A 22,233-nucleotide genomic window follows, 5' to 3' on the forward strand; every position below is an offset into this window, starting at 1 on the left:
AAACAGAATATTGTTGTGCATTGTGAATACAGATTGTGCCTTCACTTTTTTTTTCTTACTGTGTAAACCATTTTTCCTTTTGTAGGGGATTTCATAGCAATAACATCAAGTCAATACCTGAGCGTGCATTTGTGGGTAATCCATCACTTATTACAATGTAAGTGATAAGAGTCTTTTCAATTACTCTTCTTATTGGGGAACGGGGAACTAAGTATCATATTTGTGGCTAATTGTCAAATAGCTCGTCTTGTGAGTATACTGCGTAGCACATCGTTATACAAGCAAACAAGCTTATGTCTTTCCAACTTCATGGAAAGAATGGCAGTTTGCGTGCCCTGTTTAAGGGAAGCGAGTAGTGGTCTCTGGCCTTTGACCTTTTATTTGAACTATTTCTTCTAAGTCTCTTAGGATTACTGGCAATGTAGAAGCTAGCAAAAATTACTCCTGATGCATTCCAGTCTGAGTTCCCATTGTCTTACATGGGAATGCATTTAATGGGCAAACCTCAAAATAAGAAATTGTAAAATAAATGTAAGAAAAATAGTGACTCATCTTGAGCAATAGTATTCTATGAGCAAAGGTAGCATGACTTCAAAAGTGCAAGGGAGCCTCTTCTGAGCAGGTGAAGTTCTGACTTCTCCACCTGCTAACCTTAAATTTGTCTCAGGCCGTAACAAAGTTCTTCATATTTGGATTTCTATCTTTGCAAACCTGGGAGGAAGAGGGAATATTTTGTTGACTGGCTTCTGGCTTTAAAACCAAGAAAACAATGACTACTTGAATATTCAAAATGTGAAATGTGGTTGATGGATATAGATCAGTGGGTGAGAAAAGCCCAGAGGTGCACCTCTGCTACAACCAGAGGTGCACAGTCTGTGATTCATCATAGAGAGTTTACTCATTTGCTTATAGTATAATCATGTAACATATTTAGAATCTGTTAAAATATTTTTCATAAAATGTCTTTTTATCCTCTTTTTGCAGTCATTTTTATGATAACCCTATCCAGCTTGTTGGAAAATCTGCTTTTCAACACTTACCAGAACTCAGAACTCTGTATGTGTTTCCTTTTTTATTTTAATTGTATTTATATGTTGCAATATTAGAGTTGTCCCACACTTCCCTCACCACAGTTGTATTGAAACGATGTTTTTAAATTCTAGGACTTTAAATGGTGCTTCACAGATAACAGAGTTTCCTGATCTGACAGGGACTACAAGTCTGGAGAGTTTGTAAGTGCTAGAGAAGTATTTTTGCTTTGTTTTATTTTTTTGGACACTGACTTATTCTAAAGAATGTCCTAAAAAAATATATTTGTTTTGCAATCTTTAAAAAGTGATCTTTTTTTTTCTTTTTTTTTTTATAAATACTTTCAACAGGACACTCACAGGAGCACAGATCACTTCTCTCCCCAAATCAGCTTGTGATCAGTTACCTAATCTGCAAGTGCTGTACGTTTCAGTAAGATTATTAACATTACATTAATGCAAGAGATTAATGGACAAATGAAATCATTATGATTTCAAAATTACCCAATTACTGCTATTTCTGTGTCTCACTTTACTTCTTAGGAATTCAGCTTAGGGAGCAGGCCCCCGTGTTATTCAAAAAGTTCACGATCCACTTATCAGTCAGGATTTCCCATACGTTGCTGAAAAAGATAATTACTTTGCATATTTTTAGGAAAGGGTAAAACGGTTCTTGATTTTGTTTAAAAAACAACAGAACTACCTTATTTTCTTTCATTCTGTCTCTCCTACAGTAACCTAGGGTTTTTTCCCTCACTGACACAGATAATTCAGTGAAGTGAATGGAAAATATAACTGCGTAAGGAGTGCAGTTTTGAGTCCTTGTTGTGCTCTTCTTTTAGTTTCTTTTCCAACCAGATATAAGTAGTTAACTGAAATTTTAATATTTTCTATTGTATTATACTATTCCTTCGCATAGTTGGGGCATAGTTTTTATACTAAATATCCAATATTATTTTAGCTTGGAGATTTCCTTGGAGTTTGCTTAATCACTAACGAAAGTAATCATTCTGTCAGCTTCTTTGAGAATAAGCCAACAGCACTTTCCTCTATGTATTACATCACTAGGAATGTATTTGGTATTAGTTCTCTGGCCAACATTGAAATAGCACTAATTATAACACATTATTTGAATACCAGCATGGATGTCATGAACATTTCCAGAAAAAAATGTTTTAGTTGATGGACTCAATATAATCATTTCCAGAATGATAAAAGACAGAAACAGAGTCTGTTGCCAGAAGAAAGTCTGCACACAGACTTAAATTTAAGTATGTCCTGTATTATTCAAAAACAATAAATAATCTCAAAACAGAAGGCAAATAAATACTATAGTAATTAATAACTTGTATAGTTCATAGTAGAGTAGGACTGTCCATTGGAAATTCACATTTTTTATTTTTGAGTATCACCCGGTATTATTAGAGCTGATATTTAAAAGGGTGGGGAACCAATTTAACAGCAATTTCATGTACTCAGAGTTGCTCTTTCCCCATTCCCATCAGATTGGAACCAGCCTGCCAAGCCCACATTTAGGTTTGCACGTTAGTTTTGCCTGTGCCATGAAGTATAACGGTGCGCTGAACCCCACAAGTTACTTGGAGACTGCGATCTTGAAGGGGCTTCCTGGCTCGGATACATGCACAAACACTACAAGCGCAAACACTGCTTTGAAAGGCAATTTGTGCATCCTGCCTAGCCACCAATACTTCCAAATGTGGATTAATGTACCGGGAGGCTTCCTGCATGTCTGTGCACCTGCAGTAAAGGTGTATGTGGGAGCACGGTCCCAGCAGTCCTTGAGAGACTACCCTCAGCGCAGTTGGGTCTGCACCTCAACATGGGAACCAAAACCACTTGCCCTCTGCTGCTGCCAGGAGCCTCATGTATTAACGAAGTGGGAAAAATCCTTAAAAATAAACAAGTAAAATATTTCCTGGAGCTCTAATAGAAACTGAGGGGAGAAGGGTTTCGGTTTTGGGTTTGTTTTTTTTCCCATGTGTGAAGAGAGAGTGTCAGTATGTACAAAGTTCAAGCTGGTAACATGCTTTTAAGAAGACCTAAGTCACAAATCTGTGCATGACAGAATAGCCACAGTCTGCCAGACATACCAAACATCTTTTACCTTGGCCTAAAAGCCTCCAGCTCACTTGAATTCTCCTCTGCAATGTCTGATTTGGACCACAGAGTACCTGTGAAAAATACAAAAACAGAGGCCGTAATCTTCCCTGCTGTAACAAAAAATATACATATATTGATGGTAGTCTTTGTGCATAGTAAAAGCAGAGTAGAATACCTTAAAAACACACACGGTCATTACTTGCACCACTTGCACAAATCAAATACAGAATAGTCTAAATGCCCCTGTTGGAATAGTAACAGTCAAAATAAAATTTTACCAAGGAGGTAAATGGGTGGAGATGAACCAGTTTTAAAGAATTCGAAACAGGAGTGAAAAGAGATTACTCTTTTACGTGCTAATATTGGGTAACTGTGGAAAAGGACGTTTTTCCTAATTATAGGCATAAGCTTTTTCTCTATATTCTTTTCACTAGCAAATTTCCCATTCGGTTCTCCCTGAGCAACATGTATATATAGGATGAGACTGTTGGGTGGTGGGGGAGGGTGTTTGGTTCCTTTTTTTTTTCCCTCCAATTTCTGCAAATTGCCTGGGCTTGGTTTTGATTAGTTATATTATACTATAAATCAGTCCAGATGTTTCAGTTATTCTGTAATTTGTTGAGTTTTGGCTCAAGTCTTTTTAAGGTTTTTTTCCCCCACGTAGTGATTGATTTCAAAGTTAGGTCCAATATTTTTTTAACCATTTCCCTCAGTTATAAGATATAACGGTCTAAAGATCAGAGGCAATAGTGCTTAATTAGAAGTGTAGAATGGAAAGCTGATTACAGTCCATTGTGATTATTACCAGAAAAATACAGGATCTTCTCTGAAAAAATCTGAGTATATATTTTTAGTAGATTATTTTAAATGGTTTAAATATTTGTCAGAATTTAATGAATATGAAGGCTGTGATGTAAATCCAATATTCCCTATGAGCAGATGGCCAATATCGTTACTGTAAAACACTCAGCAGAAGTCTACACTTCAGGCAGGAAATCTTCAGACAATGCAAGGAATTTGCAAACGTAGGATATGGAGTTAATACATCTTGCCTTTTCCCCTCCTCTCTCCTCCTCAGTTAGGAATCAAAATCTGACAGATGAGGGATGATAAGTGAGTTTGCACATTTCTATTCTTCTGTGAGTGTGGATAAAAGCAAGTTATTTTAAATTGAGTGTGAAGGTAGACAATGAAAGTTCTTTTTCTTTTAATGTTACTTTGATGTTAATCTTTTCTTTTCTTGTGTATTACAGGGATCTGTCTTACAACCTGCTGGAAGATTTACCCTGTTTTACTGCATGTAAAAAACTCCAAAAAATGTAAGCACCAAACTACCCTAAAAAGCCTAAAAAGAAGCATCTATATACAAATGTGTTTGTGCATCATTAACTTGGTTATTGCTGGCTGATTTGACCTATCCCAAATACGTACCCTTACACTACATTGAAGTGGATCATAAACACAATCTGAAACACCCCGAAGTGTCCTCCACATGCCTTTGAAACTGAGGAGATTCTTATTGCTGTTTCAGTGACTTGCATCACAATGAAATCGGTGAAATCAAAGCAGACACGTTTCGGCAGCTGGCTGCTCTTCGGTCTCTGTGAGTACAGCCCTAACAGCCATTCACCCAGGTTCTCAAAAACATGGGGTATACACTGCCTGCTCGCTATATGCCCCAAAACATCCTTGTTTCTGTTTTTCCTCACTTTGATCTTTCACCCATTAGGTCATAACTGAAAGGAGAACAAACATTGTGAAGTTTAGCATCGGCAGCAATGAATTCAAAGCTGTAAACTTACAGCTATAAAAGTTGTTACTTCTAAATGTTTCTGATGGAGGTGGAGAGAGATACTGAGCCAGAGCTGGCATCTGTTGGCGGGTTCACATAATAATCAGCTCTAGGGAGCATGAAATCTTTTTATAGAGAACAGCGTCTTAAGAAATAGAGTCCAGTCATGTGCGGGTTTCTAGTTTTCACACAGACACATGTGCTAGCAGAGTAATTTTATCAAGAAATTACTCATGGCTGTAAGTTTTTGCAGGATCAAACCCATACATTTTTTGAAGAGTTGCTTTCAGTCTTTTTGATTTTTTCAGGGACGGTGAAGATTGAGATTAGGCAGTTAAGCCTATTGACAATGGATTTGCTGTTCTTAGTCATATCATGAGGACCTCTTAGAAGCAGTCCATATACCCCAACCTTCGTTCTGCTGCCTTAGGAAGCTGTGAAGCAGACTGAAAATAACTGCCTTAGACTGTAGAAGGCATTAAGATGTTTTAAGAAAGTTGTCAGTTTAATAACTAACACCATTAACTGACTAACATAATTTAAAAATGGAAAAAAGATTTTGCACTATGAGATATGCAGAAGCTTATTCAAAATATTTGCATGTAATTAATACCTTTTTTATGTTTAGGCCTCCTAATCAAGTGTATGAAAACTTCCATATTCACTCAGTTGGTATGTAATTTTCCACTCACTTTTCTTGTAGGGATTTAGCTTGGAACAAAATTAAAATTATTCACCCCAATGCCTTCTCCTCTTTACCATCTCTGATCAAACTGTAAGTATTTGTATATCTTTTACATTCAAATTTTCACATTCTTCTTGCAAGAGCATACAAAAATCAAATAACTTGGTGCCCCAGCAGAAATTGAGGCTTTCTCTATTCTAATCTTCTGGTCTGTTGAATACGTATCTAAATGCCTGCTTTCTTGTACTTCACCAATTCCCATAGGTATTATGGAAAACCTGCATATAACACTGTGTAATCAGAGTGATTTGGGGTCCATGAAGAATGTCAGTGCATCTGCCTTTCTTCATTCAATTTGTTAGCAGTTTAGTGTCTTGTAGCAGTGGGAAATATTTCCTGTTAGTTGAGTTTCAGGACTAAGGAATTGGATTAAAAATTAAATAAGAAACATTTTCCAGTACGCATCTTTATTTCATCGTTCCTCATTTGATGGAATAGTTTTTCTTCTTTAGTAAGTTCAGCCAGAGTAGTTAGCGGTCAAAACATCAGCAGCCAATTTTGCAGGCCTTTTTCACAAGCACTTCTCAGTCCTTACTAACTTTTTCCTACTTCCCACTGTCATTGTAATGCCTCTTTAAGGTGAATCCCTAAGGCATTGGGTGTATGGGGAAGACGTGAAAAAAAATTCCTCTGGAGTCATCCTGCTGCATGGTTGTCACAAAGATATGCTGCTGGGCATTTGCTCACAGATAATCCAGTAGGTGCTGGGAAACCTAAATTTGGAAAGGGGTATTCATTTCTGTCGGTGTGCAAAGCCTCCCCTCTGAATGGTGCACTGAAAAATGTCCATAAAGACAATATTGTCTATGACATCCCTTTTGGGGCCCTCCTCAGAACTTTCCTTCTTTGTGAGGTAAGCAATAAATTGTAGCTTTGGTCAATAGCATAGAACAGTCAGAGAGGGTTGAAGAAAAAAGCCCTTTAACACATACACGGTGTACCAGTGTTTCCTGAAGTGCTAGTCTCTAACCCTGGTCTGACTGAAATCAGTGGTCATTTTTACCATGCATTAGGACCAGAATTTCACCTTTGGTATTTAACTATGTCGTTAGCAAGAGGACACACACTAAATCAGACAGGTAGAAGACCAGTCTGTCAACATACCTTATTTTATGTCTAGCCCTTAGATTTCAGTAGATAGTCCAAGAGACAGGAACTTTGCTGTTCAGCCTTGGGCATAAAAGCATTTCAGCAGCATCAGACTCCCCTTCTTCCTCCTTCTTGACTGTTGACCATCTTAAGTATTGCAGTGTAGATAATTGCAAAGAGGACTGAAAAGGCTCATAGAATAAATAGAAGAGAGAGGGAGAAATAGAGAACAGAATACCTCTGGACTTCCCCCTCTTTGATTACTTTACCATCTCTCCTTGATCACTGTCACTTTTTTGTTCACCTGTTTTACTTTCCCCAAGTTACGTATCCGCGTTCATCTGCACTGTCTTCCCTCAGCTCCTCAGACAAACCTCAGCTTAGAACTGTCACCTTAATCTGCTGCAGCCCACACCCGTCCTACCCTGAAACACACGTCTTCCCCGTACACCTGACCTGCTCCCTGTGGAGCTTTCAGGGCAGCCGTGCCCTCTAGCATCCCACTGAATCTTTCAAACTGTGGGAAGCTGTTCTGGTACTGGCCCCCTTTAATTCAAACAATCTAATGAACAGATTTTAAACTCATTTGCTAGTCTCAAAACTGGCACTATGAATGTTTGGAGTCAAAATTTGACAACAGAGACTTAGCTAACTGCTAGACATTACTGTTAGCTTTCTGCTAGACACGTAGGTGCATACTCCTGAGTGGTGCTGCAGCTTTGCTGTTCTGACTGGGGCCTCTGCTTAATGCAGTCATTTGTGATTGAGTTAGAAAAGTCTAACCTGTTTTTCCAACGTGACAGTTCTAGTGCTGAAGAAAAAAAATTAAAACCCATAAGCTGATTTTTATTTGCTGTTATGCAGGGATGTGTCATCCAACCTTTTGTCCTCTTTTCCTGTGACGGGACTACATGGTTTAACTCATTTAAAATTAACAGGAAATCATGCTCTACAAAGTTTGATATCATCTGAAAATTTTCCAGAACTCAAGTGAGTATATCATTAAAACTAATAAGCCACATTTGTGTTCATGTGCAATGGAAGGTGTGTCAGTGTGTAACGCATGTTACTTTGTATTGTCAGTCTTTGATCTGTGCTATTAAAACTAAAGCAAATATGATAAAAATGATAGACTTTTTTTATTATGCTCACTTTTAACTGAAGAAACTATGAAGGGGTTTGAAATACTAATCCCAGTACTTGCTTAATACGAGCCACATCTGCTTCCTGGTGATATGTTTCAAAAGCTGTTAAAACAATACTTCTAGCAGCTCAGTGATATGTCCTGCTTCTACTGGATTGTGCTTACAGAACTTCCATTATATTTAATGAGAACACAGCAAATATCAAGGGAAGAATATACTCCTGAAGTTCCAAAATATTTGACCTCTTTTGTTTGAACATGTTTTTTCTGTAATCTTTTGATTAAGATTCAGATAATAGTTTGCCATTATTACTAAAACATTTTGATGCTAGTAATTTTCTGCTGGATGCTCTACAGGATACAGGATAGGAAATGTTCTCTAGAGATCACTTGCAGCTCTGCCAGTCACTGGATAACCATAGAGAAATCACAGTGAAAAGAGTTTTGCCTCTGACTTCAGGGTATTTGGGAGTGTCCCCTAACTCTCCCTTGATTTTTATATTTTAATTAGAGGATGCCAAGTGCAACATATGTTTTTTCCATGTTTTACTGTAAAAGGTTTGATATCATAAAATTTGAAACAATTAAACAGTGTGCACATAGTTACAGAATCACAGAATGGTTGAGGTTGGAAGGGACCTCTGGAGGTCGTCTTGTCCAACCCCTCATGCTCAAGCAGGGTCACCTGGAGCCGGTTGCCCAGGACCATGTCCAGACAGCTTTTGAATATCTCCAAGGATGGAGAGTCCATCCTTATGTCTTCACTAGATTTGCCTTTTGCACTGAAAAAGCCCCATGAGTTTAGCAGGCAGACAACTCAAGGAGACATTACCACTAATGAAAAGGCCTGGATTGTTTGGAGTTATCAATAAGGGAGTCGTGAGTAGAAGTGCGGAGCTGATTGATTAAACCTCTGCGTACAGCACCGGAGGGATCCACACTAGAACACTTCTATGATGGCATGTTAATATAAACTGAGAGAAGAGCTGCAAAAAATGGTTCCGAGGTTAGGAAATAATGCCTTAAAAGTATTAATAAACCAAATACTTGTATTTTGTCACAGAGGAGATTGGGCAGTGACTTCATCACAGTGTATGAAACTACTTTATAACACAAACATTACTAGAGGCCTTAAGCCTCTCTGACACTAGAGACCTTGAGATGGGTCTCAGAGGTCAAGAAGCAAGTACCATAAGAAATCATGAATGGCTGAGTCTGAGCTTCTGCCGTAGGTTTTCTTCTCTCACTGACTTTGCCCACATGTTGAGGCAGGTGACGATTCTAAAATACCTGAAGGTTCTTTAAAAGAATGCAAACACAAGAAAATGGATTACTCCAACCTGGCAAATAAATAGTGATATATATACCATGGCCTAGAGGCATAAGAGATGCTGCAGTAGTCCTAGAATAATCTGAATCTACTATTCAACTGAATGATGTACAACTAAGATTTTTTAATTCTTTTATCAAAATTATACTTTATATGATTTTTTCTACCAGTAAAACTATGTACATTGCTAGTGTGTATTTCATCTGGGTAAGTAGTTAACAAGGATGGGTCAGGCAGTAGCTTAAGTCTTAAAAGAAGGTTATAAAAAGTATGATTAATATATCTGGAGTTGAACATCTGTGAGAACAAATTATATCCAGTCAGGAGAGAATGAGGTAAAATCCTGAGCTGGAGTCTGCAGGACTTTTACCATAAATCAAAATGAGTCCAGGACTTCACACAGGGTCACTGCACAGACAACGCATGAAGCACCAAACTTGAACAGAGATCTAAAACAAAATGAAATTTCACCCTTTGTAGTTGTTGGAACTAGACACTGGTTACAACATTAAAGACAAATTCCTGTGTAAGAGCTTCCTGCTCATCTAAATGGGTCATTGCTGTTCAATACACCAACACATCAAAGAGCTGAGCATCCTCTGCCCCACCTGCAGCAATGGCATGAGAACGCTCTACAGAGCTGAGCCCAGCCTGCTATGGCAAGCTTTGAGGAAGTCAAGTCAGGCTGCCAGCCACTCCTTCCTTCTTTATCTGATGCTTTGATTCAGCGCTGTAAAGAACTCAGGGATTTACTCCATTCATCATAACTGTGCCTTCCCATTCACCGTCAACCCCACACCTTTGTGAGGTGGAAAACGACCTTGCGTTCTCTGCTGCTTAATCTAAAAACAGAAAAAAGAGGCATTCCTTGCTGCAGGAAAAAACCCTATCAAGGATACAGATATCATCAGTAAGATAAGCAGTAAATAAAAATTCAGCCAGTGTTTCTAAAAGAGTTTAATTTGACAAAGTCCAAATCTAATCACCCACATCAAATAAGCACCAGCCATAAAAAGGACTGCTTCCAGCACTGTATGTGCCCCAAAATGCACTAATTTAAAAATCATTTTAGAGCTTAGGGTTCTGTTTGTTCCCCTTTGTACCAACCTTTTGGCTAGCACACAAGTTTAAGTCCTGTTGGCACTGGGCCTGATTCAGACTGATTTCTTTACAGATTTCCCAGGGGGTTAGAGGTTGCTTGGAATGCTCATTATGTTAATTTACATGATTAACCTGTTGAAAGTAATCTGATAGGAGGATCTAGTTCTATTTTATTCCTTTTAAGTTAAGTCGGAATAACTTCTAATCACCTCTTTATCTTTGAATTTTTTGGTTTATTGGGGTTCTGGAATTAAGGTGAGTTGTTAGGTTTCACTATGTACTATTGGCGAACTGTGCAAATTAAATATCTCTGCTTCCAAAGCATAAAATGTGTCTAAGTAATAGAAGAAGTAGTCTGTAGAACTTGAATATATGTAGTTCTTCCGTGCTACCCCAGAATTTGCACATCCCCAAAGGAATTAAATTCAGAACATACTGGAAATGAGCAATTTTCTGACAAAAGAAACCCTCAAAATCATTGAAACTCACTGACCTATATTCAGTTATGTGTTAGGAATAGCCATGATCTTAAAAGAGTTAGGAATGAGCATCTAGTGTCCTGCAATGACCGTGCTCATTTCTAAGACAGTTAATAAAGTAAAACCTTTTCCTCAGTAACATCTGTTTTGACACACAGTGCCTTTCTGATTCATTCACCTTTTGGTTTAGAACACTGCTTTCTTGATACGTACATGAAAGACAATCTCCTTTTTGCCATCTTACTGTGAAAACAGTTGGATGTGGAAAGAGGTGGATAAAGTTTGAATTCCAAAAGATCGCATTCTCCCAAGACTGGAGAAATTCCATTTGGGAAGTGATGTTTTGGCTTTGCCTGTTAGGCAGGTAGATGCCGTTGTGATCTTTGGATCTGCTTTTTTAAAAGAAACCATTAAGAAAGTAACATGGAGAAACTGTTGAGTTACACTGTAAAATCATTCAAAATCATAAAATAGAAATACAGCTCTAAGAGTAACATTCACTCAACGGCAAGGCACATATCTCCCATCTTCATATCTCCCATGAAAATGTGTAAGAAAACTTCATTGTGCCTTTACTAAAATCAGCCTAGAAATCATCTGCATTTCTGATGTGGAATTTTATTTGAGAGTCCTCATTTTGTATTATCATGACTGATTTTTGCCCATAGATATTTTTACTTTCAGTCATGGTTATTTAAACAAGTTCCTTTGTGCTAACAGTAGAGGAGCAGTACGATCCAGTAACTCTGGTGCTAAACCAGTATCATGGCATGCTTCCTTATTCTTTTACAGGGTCATGGAAATGCCTTATGCTTATCAGTGCTGTGCCTTTGGAGCTTGTGAGAGCCACTACAAAATCTCCAGCCAATGGAACAAAGATGAGAATAACAGCATTGACGATTTTCACAGGAAGGATGCTGGGTTGTTACAAATTCAAGGTAATCATCATCTTTGGCTTTTAAATCTGCCTGAAGGCTGTGAGCAGCCTGTGATGTTAATCAAATCCAGTACTCTTTTACAGTCACAGAGGCAGCCTCTCCCTCTCTCTTGCCCGATAATACGTTATTCAAGCATTCCTATGCTTAGCAAACTCATTTTTTCAGGTCTGCCTTTCAAAAATCTCACTCGCTCATCTTTCCGTCCAAATAATAGCTATAATAATGTGGGAAGTTAAATCTTCCCTTTATGTGAGAGACAGGGCAGTGGTGCTGGTATGTAACCCCATACAAGAGCAGGCCAGCAAAGATCTCGTTTCTTGCCAGCCTTGGAAGTAGCAATGCATCCTTGGCTCTCCTGCTCTCCACATGCTTCAGTATGAGTCACAGAGCTTACATGGCTACTTTGGCATAGCTGCTGATATTTTTTCCTAGCATTTCCTGGGTACCAGAGAGTGCATCTGCTCTCCAGGACAGAAGACTACTGTATTTTTCTTCCCCTTCAGCACAAGGTCTGTTACTTGTTACCTGTTACCTGTTACAGAGGTGCATTCATACATGTTATGCCATCCTGCTGCTTTCTGTGCTATCTCCACTCCTTGAAAACAGTAAGTCTCAGAGTTCAGGGCTAGCCCCAGCAAGGATAGAGCCAAGAATATGTGGTAGAGCGATGACATAAGAAACAACAGAAAAACTTGGGTTAATTCTTAGTAGCCTGGCACAACAGCAGAATTCATATTTTAAACTCCTTCCTAGGCAGCCGTCACACTGCAGATTAGATAATAGAGTGTACCTGTAAGTGATTATTTTCAGAGAAGCGATGGTGCCAACTTTTTAAATAATCCTGAGTACAGTAATTCAAAACCAAGTAGGCGTATGTCTGCTTCTGCTCACAGTTTGGCAGGCAAAGGGACAAGATCAGGCCTTAAATACCACAGACATTCTTGCAATTTGTACTAAAAGAAGTTTTGCTGAAAATTGCAGTATCCAATCTGGGTATTTTCTCCCCCACAGATGAGCGTGACTTTGAAGACTTTTTTCTTGACTTTGAAGAAGATCTGAAAGCTCATCATTCAGTGCAATGTTCACCTTCTCCAGGTATGAAACTCCCAGACAGATAGGAATCCAAACACAGTATTACCAGATACTCTAGATGCAGAACAAACTCTGAATGTGATACTAGGACAGTAACATGATGTTTTGCAATAATTTGATGAGATTAATACAAATACATTGCTCAATAATACAAAATTTTGCATTGAAGTCCAGAAAACTACTCAGCTACTAAATTCATCTATGAGTGGAACAAAAGTTTTACCCTGTCCTCAAGCAGATCCTCACTTGGGCCCCTTTTCACAGGAATTGATCCCCTTATCAAGGGAATGAGAGAGCAAAGACTCCATTCTGCCAAGACACAGATAATAAAGGGGAGCAGAATCTTTGCTTGCTCAGTCTTCTGCAAAGCTAAAGTAATTCTTCTGAACTTCACTGAGTTATTCTACACTTGAGCTTCTCGAACAACACACAGTTTAGTTCAATGTCTAGGAAATACCAAACACTACTGTATTGATGTACACAGTCCATCACAAAGGACCCCCAGCACTGTCATTTTCTTTATAGAATAGCGCATTCCTGGCTTCGCAGTGTGGCAGAAAGGAAAAAGAAATACATTGATTGAATTGCAAAGCTACAGGCCACCAATTCCACTGAAAGTTTCCTTTAAGGCAAGGAAAGAAACATGTCTTTGGGAGGTCGCGTCTAGCTTTAACAGCCGTGGTCATAAGTTTTGCTTGCTTGATTCAGCAAACATTTTCCCTAGCCATTCTTTCATTGTGAAACATGAAAAAAAAAAAACAAGTGACAACTGCACTTCAGCATTCATTCCAAGCCAAGATTCTTGTTTGTAACAGCAAATAATCATAAATTTTTAAAAGTTATGTAAAGAGGAATAGAAAAGGCGGGAAGCCAAAATATTTAGAACCATTTGACCATCACATATTCTCCTATGGCCTAAATATAACTACTGAGTTCATTAAATTGTCGCTGTCTTCAAGGTAAATTATCACCAGACCCAAGAGAAAATTTAGCTTCCATGCTGATCTTTCGAATGGTATCTTAGAAAAACTTGTAAACTGACACAATAGATGCTTGTGCCTACTTGATGGCAACAGCTGAAGTCATATGGACCGCAACTCAGCTGTGGGGTTTGTGTCTTCATGGAGAAGCACAGCCCACTGTGAAGGACTTGCTTTGAGAGAGCATAGCTGGCTCGTACCAAGATGAATAATGTTTCTCAGACTGCAGAGCATTCAGCTTCAATCGCACAGCATATGCACCTCAATTCTATGAGAATACACAGCAGGCTTCAATCATAATGACCTGACTTCAGCCACAGGTCATCAGAAGCCCCTCCAAAAAGGCAGCACTTCCAAATGCAAAGACAGCCTCAACTTTCTTGGACTGTGTAATGACATGTTGTAAGGTAGCCAAAGTGCATCTGTCCATATCCATTACATCACACTTCACCAGGACTCATTAGCAACCTGTCCTAGTTTAGTGAGAGGTATCTTTTTCACCTTTTTTCACACACTGACAAACATCACAGCATTTCTTGAAACTACAGACTGGACATTCACGTTGGACTTGTACTGCTAGGCACAAAAAGAAACGCATAGACTATTCGGGCTGAGGGACAAAGACTTGTGCACCAGTAACGCAACGTGCAACATGCATTTAGCAGCATGTTATCAAGGTCTTGGATTACTCCAAAGGAAGAGCAAATTTCTAGCTCCCCTTCTGGACTGAAATTCACTGCTTGGCTGTGCTGAGAACCTGCAAGAAGCATGAAAGTTAATGTCTTAGAAATCGCAAAATTATCTTTTAGTTTACATGGGTTTCCCTTGCCCTTTCTATTTTGTCATTTCAGGTCCCTTCAAACCATGTGACCATCTGTTTGGTAGCTGGCTGATCAGAATTGGAGTGTGGACCATAGTGGGTTTGACCTTTATCTGCAACGCACTGGTGTCTGCTACAGTTTTCAGATCTGCATTGTATATGTCCTCCATAAAACTTTTGATCGGTTTAATAGCTATTGTAAATGCCTTGATGGGTCTGGCCAGCGGAGTACTGGCTAGCGTGGATGCATCAACTTTTGGTAGCTTTGCTCAGTACGGCGCACGGTGGGAAGGTGGAATTGGTTGCCAAATAACTGGCCTTCTCTCCATTTTTGCTTCAGAGGCTTCCATTTTCCTCCTTACCCTAGCTGCACTTGAACGTGCGTTCTCTGTAAAGCACGCTACAAAGTTTGAAACAAAATCCTCCATTGCTAGTGTAAAAATTGCCATTTTCTTTTGCTTCGTGTTGGCACTAATCATTGCAGTGATACCACTCCTCACTGGGAGCGAGTATGGGGTTTCTCCGCTTTGTTTACCACTACCATTTGGAGAACCTACCGCTATGGGCTACATGGTAGCACTGGTATTGCTGAACTCCCTTTGTTTTCTGGTAATGACTATTGCTTATACAAAGCTCTACTGTAGTTTAGAAAAGGGAGAACTAGACAACATTTGGGATTGCTCTATGGTCAAACATATAGCCTTGCTACTTTTTACTAATTGCATTCTTTATTGCCCTGTGGCCTTCTTATCTTTTTCCTCCTTACTAAACCTCACTTTTATCAGCCCAGAAGTGATTAAGTCAATACTGCTAGTGATTGTTCCACTGCCTGCATGTCTAAACCCACTCCTTTATGTACTTTTCAATCCACACTTTAAGGAGGACTTGGGAAGTCTGCGAAAGCAAACTTTGTTGTGGAGGAGATCAAAACATGCTAGTCTGATCTCTGTGAATTCAGAAGACATAGAAAAACAATCTTGTGACTCAACACAAGCATTGGTAACCTTCACAAGTGCCAGCATATCATATGATATGCCTACCAGCAATTCACTAATGCCATCGTCTTATCAAATGACAGAAAGCTGCAATCTTTCATCAGTCTCATTTGTTCCATGTCGCTAGTTTCAGTGGCAGTACAGAAAATATCTATGTTTACAAAATTTTTAATCCCAAAAGTAAGTATGGATGTGTGCATACAAGCTAGAGAGTGCCTCTGAATTACTGTTACACACATCAGAAAACAGACAATGACAAAACTTGTAGCAGGCTGAAAATCCAATACCTGAGACTTCTCAGCCTGCTTCTGAAATGCTGGGATGAAGAGAGAAACTGAAAGCTGCTGCAGTTCGTGCAGTTGTATCAGCTGCTCTCTTTTAAAGTAGCACTACTCAGAAAGGGCGTCAGTTGGTCAAGAGCAAAAATAGCACATTAAATTGGTAAGCTTTTATTTCCAAGCATCACCTGATACAGTTTGTTTTCAGGGGTTGGGATTCTTTTTCCTGTTTACTGTAATTTGGTTTTAGTAATAGTTTTTCAGTGCCATGATTGTTCTTATACACATCTGCGTATGGCCCTCATTCAGCAAGGTATCTAAATGGAAGAGTAGTCCTGTTCAAGTCCTAAAGGTTTCTGAACAGGCTTTGAGAAAGTTCTATGTTTGATAAAGCTGATTTAATACTTAAACTGACATTTGATTTGGTTTTTAGAAGTCATCTGACTTGAGAAAGCATTTTTAATTGTCAGCTAAACCTACAAAATTAACGTGGTGTGAAAGAAGTTAATCAAGATCCCGTTAAGCGCTTAAAATGTAATTGTAAATGGCAAGCCATTGTCACATGGATATTTTTATAGTGAGGTTCTGCACAGTTTGGTCCTGAATTGCTGCCATGCCAGTAGAATTACTCCCAGAACTACTGCTGATAAAATTGGCAGACGACTCATAGAATTTGAGGGTGGAAAATACTACATAGAAAGTCATCAATACAAAAAGACTGGCATGGTGAGGGCAATTAAAGGGCACCAAAGGCACTCACATAGAAACATTCATTTAAGGTAATTTGCCTAGGAACAAAAACTGTAGTCCTGCACATGGCATGATCTCTGTCTTGTGAAACACTGATTCTAGAAAGCTTCTAGTTCATGGTCACTAGCCAGTTGAAGATTTAGAGGCCACACTGTGCTTTTGGCTAAGGATAGCCAATATCCTTAGCCAAGGCAGTATCAAGTAGGAGTGAAGAGGTTGTATGATCTGTGTTCTTAGCACTGATGCAAGCACTGCTGGGATATTTCAAACAGTTCGTGCATCCACATGCTGTAAAGGACATTGTGAAATTGAAAAGGATATGAATATCGTAAATTTAAAGCAGCTTAAGAAAGAAGTGATTTGATCACCGTTTATACGTGGCTACTTCTGGGAAACAGAAGTTTGAAAGCAGAGGATTACTCATTCAGGAGGGAAGAATCTGGTAAGATCGACTGGAAGTTGACATGAGGGATATGCAGCATAGAAACAAAGGTGCAAATTGTTGACAGTGATGGTCATTAGCTAGTGGAACTATCTGTCAGCAAAAATCTCTAAATTCACATTGGATATATTGCCAAAAAAGGTATTGCAGCAGCTATTGGAATTCAGGGACTTCTGATGGCTTTAGTTTAGGAAAAGGTTAGATTAGATCAACACAGAGTTCCTCTCTGGTTTTAAATCTGTTAACACTTTGCTGAATCAAGGCATGTATGTTTACACCTCAGAAGCATCCCAGTTGGAGAGAAGAGACTTACGGTCTTTGCTGTCTACTGTCAAAATATCTCAGACAACAGAGCCACCTTCACTTCCCTAGAATATCAGTCTTTGACCTTGGCCAAGCCATCAGGGGATATTCCAGTATTCTTTTCTCAGAGCTGGCACCTTTTGCTCGAGTGAGCTGATCATTTAAGACATGAAAGTGCACAAATTTACTTTTTTTTGTTGTTAAAAATAGCTCCCTGAGGAGTAACATTTAATAGCCCAGTACTCACTGCTCGGTTAATGGCCACTCAACCTCCAGGTGAATTTTTTAACATTACCAAGGTTAGGCTAGCCCAGTAATTAAGGTAATCAGTTACACATGATCTCTGTTGTTCATCTGTTACTGTATATAAAACTTCCTGGGACGCAAAGGATGGATTTTCACAATGAAAAATTTGTTGCTAACAATGGATATGCCTTGATTTTCTTGTCCATTCACACTGGCGTATTTTTAGTTTTGCAGTTACAGATGGCATCAGTTGACTTTGGCTGACATGTTCATCCTTCAGGAAAAAAAAGTGAACCAATGCTAAAATTATGTATGATAAAGTCAGCTGAGTACTTATCTTAATCCTTCATCTCTTGTGGCTTTTGAAGCAGTGCAGCATACAGGTGGAGAACGATGCCTGAAACGACTTTGGATTAAACAGAGGATCAGTCAACCATTGCACAATACCTATTACCATGTTTACTTAGCTTTAATTTAACTGGGGTCCATCTGTGCTGCACTGCTTAATGCCAGTGAAATTCCTTTCAGCTCGCTATATTTAAGAAGTTTGTAAAGTGATTTGAGAAGCAAAATAATGTTATAATTCTAAAGACTAGTTAAAGAAAGCTTCTTTTATCAGAACTTTTTTAGCTTGCAGAAAGTCCTAAAGGCTTTGTGTCTTATTTTTATAAGCATGTTTGAAATATTTTGATCAGATATTTTAAACTTGAAATTGTTAAAATTCATTTAATAGATTTTTAAAGTAAAATGTGTAAATATAGAACTGTATTTATTATTACAGTGAAATGCCACCATAGTAAAGGACGTGAGATTAAGCACTGTACAGTTTCATATTGATATTTGCTATATTTTCTGCTCATATATATTACTAAATTCATTATCTGTAAATAATATAATGTAAATGTGTAGCAATTGTAAATAGGTGACATGCTTTCTTTTCTATCAGTGTTCCAAACATATGTAAGTTGTAATAAAATGTGACTACACAGTAAAGAGCATTTAATCAGGACCTAACACCTCACAAAATGGCGTGCATCCTCAATTAATCCTTCCCAAGTTATTGTAATACTTACACTGACCTCCCTAGATGTCAAAAATTCTTTGCAAAGTATAAATTAGAGGTTGCGTGCTCTTATTAGGTGCCCAGGGAGCAAAAAAAAAAAAAAGAATAGTGTTTCATTTCAACACAGACTAAGTCTTTTACCAAAACTTCACTCACAGACCCTTATGAACAGATCCTGCTCCCTGTGCACGCTGTCCATATCTCAGTGACGACCTCTCACGATTGCCACGTGCGAGACTGGCACCTCCGACCGTGTGACGAGGGCACGCATCGGGTCAGGCCATGAACGTGCATGAGTTACCAGCAGGCTTCAGACCATATCGGACCACAGGAGAGATGAGGTTCTGCTGCACTAGGCTGCTGCTTCTGGTGAGACAGCAAATTCTCCCACATGCTTCCTTATTTTGTCTCCAGTCCCTTACGCGGCAGACGAAGCGGGTCAGGGGATTACCAAACAGCTGGCAAAGTTCGTCTGATACATGGCAGAGAGGCAGCAGCACCATCACGTATGAAATGCATAGGATGCAGATGCTAAGGGCAAATGAAAGGTGGGGCCTAAAACATGGGACTTGGCAAGAGTCGGGTTGCTCAGGCTGCACTAGAAGTTCCAGCTCAGTTGAATCAATTAGCAGCAGCTAAGCACAGTCATGTCATCATCTAGGCATCAAGGGAAGGCGAGACAGTGGATGCATTCCTGGTAGGAGGGACTGCAGCACAGGACAGTGCTATGTGCTTGAGTTTTGAGAGACTGTGATTGTAGGTTATTTCTGTGAAGTACCTGAAAGAAAGAGGTAAAATATCAATGAGGTGAAAACTCTGAGAAAGCAATTGTTTAGTCAGGAATTCGCTCCATATGGTAAGTAACAAATTACAAAGATTTAAAAAAAAGTGAAATGATCGTAGATGTAAATTGATTTTAGCAGGGAGTATGCAGGTTCTCCGTGTAGATAAGGAGGCTAGAGTGGATGGGGTCATTTCAGCCAGAAGGGCCAGTGGAGAAGTAATTTTGGTGGGTGAGTTTCAGAATAGTCTTATTGAGGTGGGACAGAACCAGCAGTGAATGGGGATGAGAAAGGCATTAATTAGGAAGAAAAAAACAGAAGCATGACAAAGACAGCATAGGGGAGTGCATAAGCCAGGGAGGAGAGAGGGTTTCAAGAGACAGGATGCAAACAGGGCCCGCGTTTTATGGGATATTAAGAAGGGTGGTGGAGTTTGTGAAGGATGAAGAGCTCAGTGGATACAAAAGGCTGGAAGCAGTGTGATGGCTGAGGAGATTGAAATGGTAAGAAAACAGGCAGTGAAGATGCTTTCACATGCACTTACTTGCACCAGACAGCGTAAGCAATATTAGAGCTGGGGGCCATAAGGGAGAAGAATTAAATTGTGTTATTTGAGGAGGGAAATACTACGGCTTGACCGTAGAAGGGAAAGAGAATAACTACAAAGGAAGAACGGGCTGGTTAGTGAAAGCCTCAGTGCAGAAGGGAAAAAGAGGCATCAAGGCTATACATCTTGGTACGTGGAAGAAAGATTTTTATTAATTTATGTACCAATTAATGAGCGGTAGTGCCTGTGGTCACAACTTCGGTGTTCTGGGCAATGCACTATCAAACATAAGTATGGGTGACTTCTCCCTTAAAGCGCTCACGCCACAGACGTGTAGTGTTATCTGCAGTAACAACCGAAGGAGAGTTTACTGCAGGCTCATGCCATGGGTTATTTAGGCAGAGCAGACAGAGCACGCCACCTGCTCACTACTCTGGCACACCAGATACATTACTGAGTTGTATCTGGGAACTCGGTCCTCAGGGAAGTTGCAGATACGCGAATGGCCAAGGAAAAAGAGCCAGTCAGAGATGCAAGTGAAAGCGATAAAGAAGATGGGATCACCTGTAAGAAAAACTGATGGGGATAAAGGCCAAGCCTTAGCAGACACTAGCAGAGAAGCACGGGGAGTGACGCTGCGGCAGAAATGCTGCATCAGCTGGGCATGCGGCTTCAGGCCTTGTTCCCAAAACGGGAGAGAACATCCCTGGGTAATCTGGTGGTCATACTTGATCTCGAATTGAGACCAACCACTTGCACAGTCCTTGCTGTTGCTGCTGCTCCATGTTTGCTTTCTGCCTTAGTGGCCTACATATACCAGACAGCAAGAAAGCTGCTGCCGCACAAAGTATCAAACTATCTCCTCTCCATATTGTCTGTAATAGGAATTTCAGCTTTACAGTATTGGGCACCACTTATTTCCTCTGACTGTTGTATGAAACACTGGAACAATAATCTCATAATCAGACATTTCTCTGTCATCAGTTTAGGTTGCTGCATGGAAGTTAAGGTCTTGCTGAAAACCTCATTACTCAACCACTTAAGAAAGGCTCAAATAATCAAAAATGTTTGTAGCAAAATTAATGTTCTTCCTTCAGGAAAGCACTGGAAGACAAGGAAGTGGAGACAGAAGAGTAAGAACATGAATACAGGAAAGCTAACAGTAAAAGACCAGAACTAGGATCACAGCAGTAACAACAGTGTCAGAAAATCCTTTCCAGATCCATGAGGCACAGTAATTGTGCAGATGCTCAGGTGCTGCAGGAGAACATAGCTCTCAAACTCCAGCTGAGCGGCACTGCTTCCACCAGCAAAGGGTGGACCAGCATCTCCACCAACCACAATAAGCACGTCGTGTTCTCTTTCAATAACGTGCCAACCAAGGGACAAATCTGTCATTCTGCAACAATGTTGTTATAAAAAAATTAATGTGGGTATTATTGTATATTATCTAAATTAGGCCTAGGAAATTGATTCAACTCTTTATCTGTGTTTCCTTGAACAGAGTCCCAGCTACATGCGATTAGAAATTTTAAAGAAAAATGCAAATTCACCCGTGCTAATAAATAAAGTAGAAGGAATTCCATGTGTTAGACCTAACACTTGCAAGCATACTGGAAAGAAAAGGCAGTATCAACATTAAGAACATCTTGTTCACATAATGAGAATCACAGACTTGTGCTCCAGTGGCTCTGGAGACATAGGAAATATGAGTATGTTCCCTCCATAAAACAATTTGTTGTGGCATTGTCAAAATTATCTAAGGATCCGATCTCAGTCATAGGAAAAAACAAACATTAAGAATATTCCTCTTGAGAGCTGGCCCACAGCCAGGATTTCTAAAAAACTCAGTCACAGACAAAGAGTCCACTCAAAATCCCTATTTAATCTTTTCACAGGTGGCAACATTTTCCACTTGTCAAGCAAAAAATATGCTTCATTAACAAGGGAAAAAACTGTCCATCTGTGAATCTAAAGACTTCCACTAACTATTATGCATGCACGTACCAAGAGTCTTCTCCAACTGGCCTTGAAAGTCTCAGGACTCCAAAACTAATACTTGAAGGAAGTTTCAAGCATCTCCTTTTTTGTCTGGTGTCATTCTTGATATGTAATCACTGTTTTGACAGCTGTCTGCAGTTATTAATTTGGTTCCGTGTATAACAACA

The 22,233-nt window shown here is 39.4% G+C and overlaps 1 protein-coding gene across 3 annotated transcripts in view; it reads left to right on the forward strand.

Annotated features, from left to right (window-relative positions):
• LGR5 (leucine rich repeat containing G protein-coupled receptor 5) overlaps positions 1-18,491 on the forward strand; it is a 91,818-nt gene extending 73,327 nt beyond the window's left edge. For 2 of the 3 annotated variants that reach the window (XM_076332952.1, XM_076332972.1), the window contains 11 exons: positions 86-157; positions 985-1,056; positions 1,164-1,232; positions 1,380-1,451; positions 4,403-4,468; positions 4,681-4,752; positions 5,645-5,716; positions 7,640-7,765; positions 11,622-11,767; positions 12,779-12,862; positions 14,691-18,491. In XM_076332952.1, the coding sequence (XP_076189067.1) occupies positions 86-157; positions 985-1,056; positions 1,164-1,232; positions 1,380-1,451; positions 4,403-4,468; positions 4,681-4,752; positions 5,645-5,716; positions 7,640-7,765; positions 11,622-11,767; positions 12,779-12,862; positions 14,691-15,781 (1,942 nt within the window). In that variant the 3' untranslated portion in view covers positions 15,782-18,491. The remainder of the gene's footprint in view (positions 1-85; positions 158-984; positions 1,057-1,163; positions 1,233-1,379; positions 1,452-4,402; positions 4,469-4,680; positions 4,753-5,644; positions 5,717-7,639; positions 7,766-11,621; positions 11,768-12,778; positions 12,863-14,690) is intronic. The other variant, XM_076332962.1, reaches the window with a different exon arrangement.
• Positions 18,492-22,233: the final 3,742 nt, after the last annotated feature.

This window comes from Aptenodytes patagonicus, chromosome 1, assembly GCF_965638725.1.
Source record: "Aptenodytes patagonicus chromosome 1, bAptPat1.pri.cur, whole genome shotgun sequence".
Taxonomy (NCBI): domain Eukaryota; kingdom Metazoa; phylum Chordata; class Aves; order Sphenisciformes; family Spheniscidae; genus Aptenodytes; species Aptenodytes patagonicus.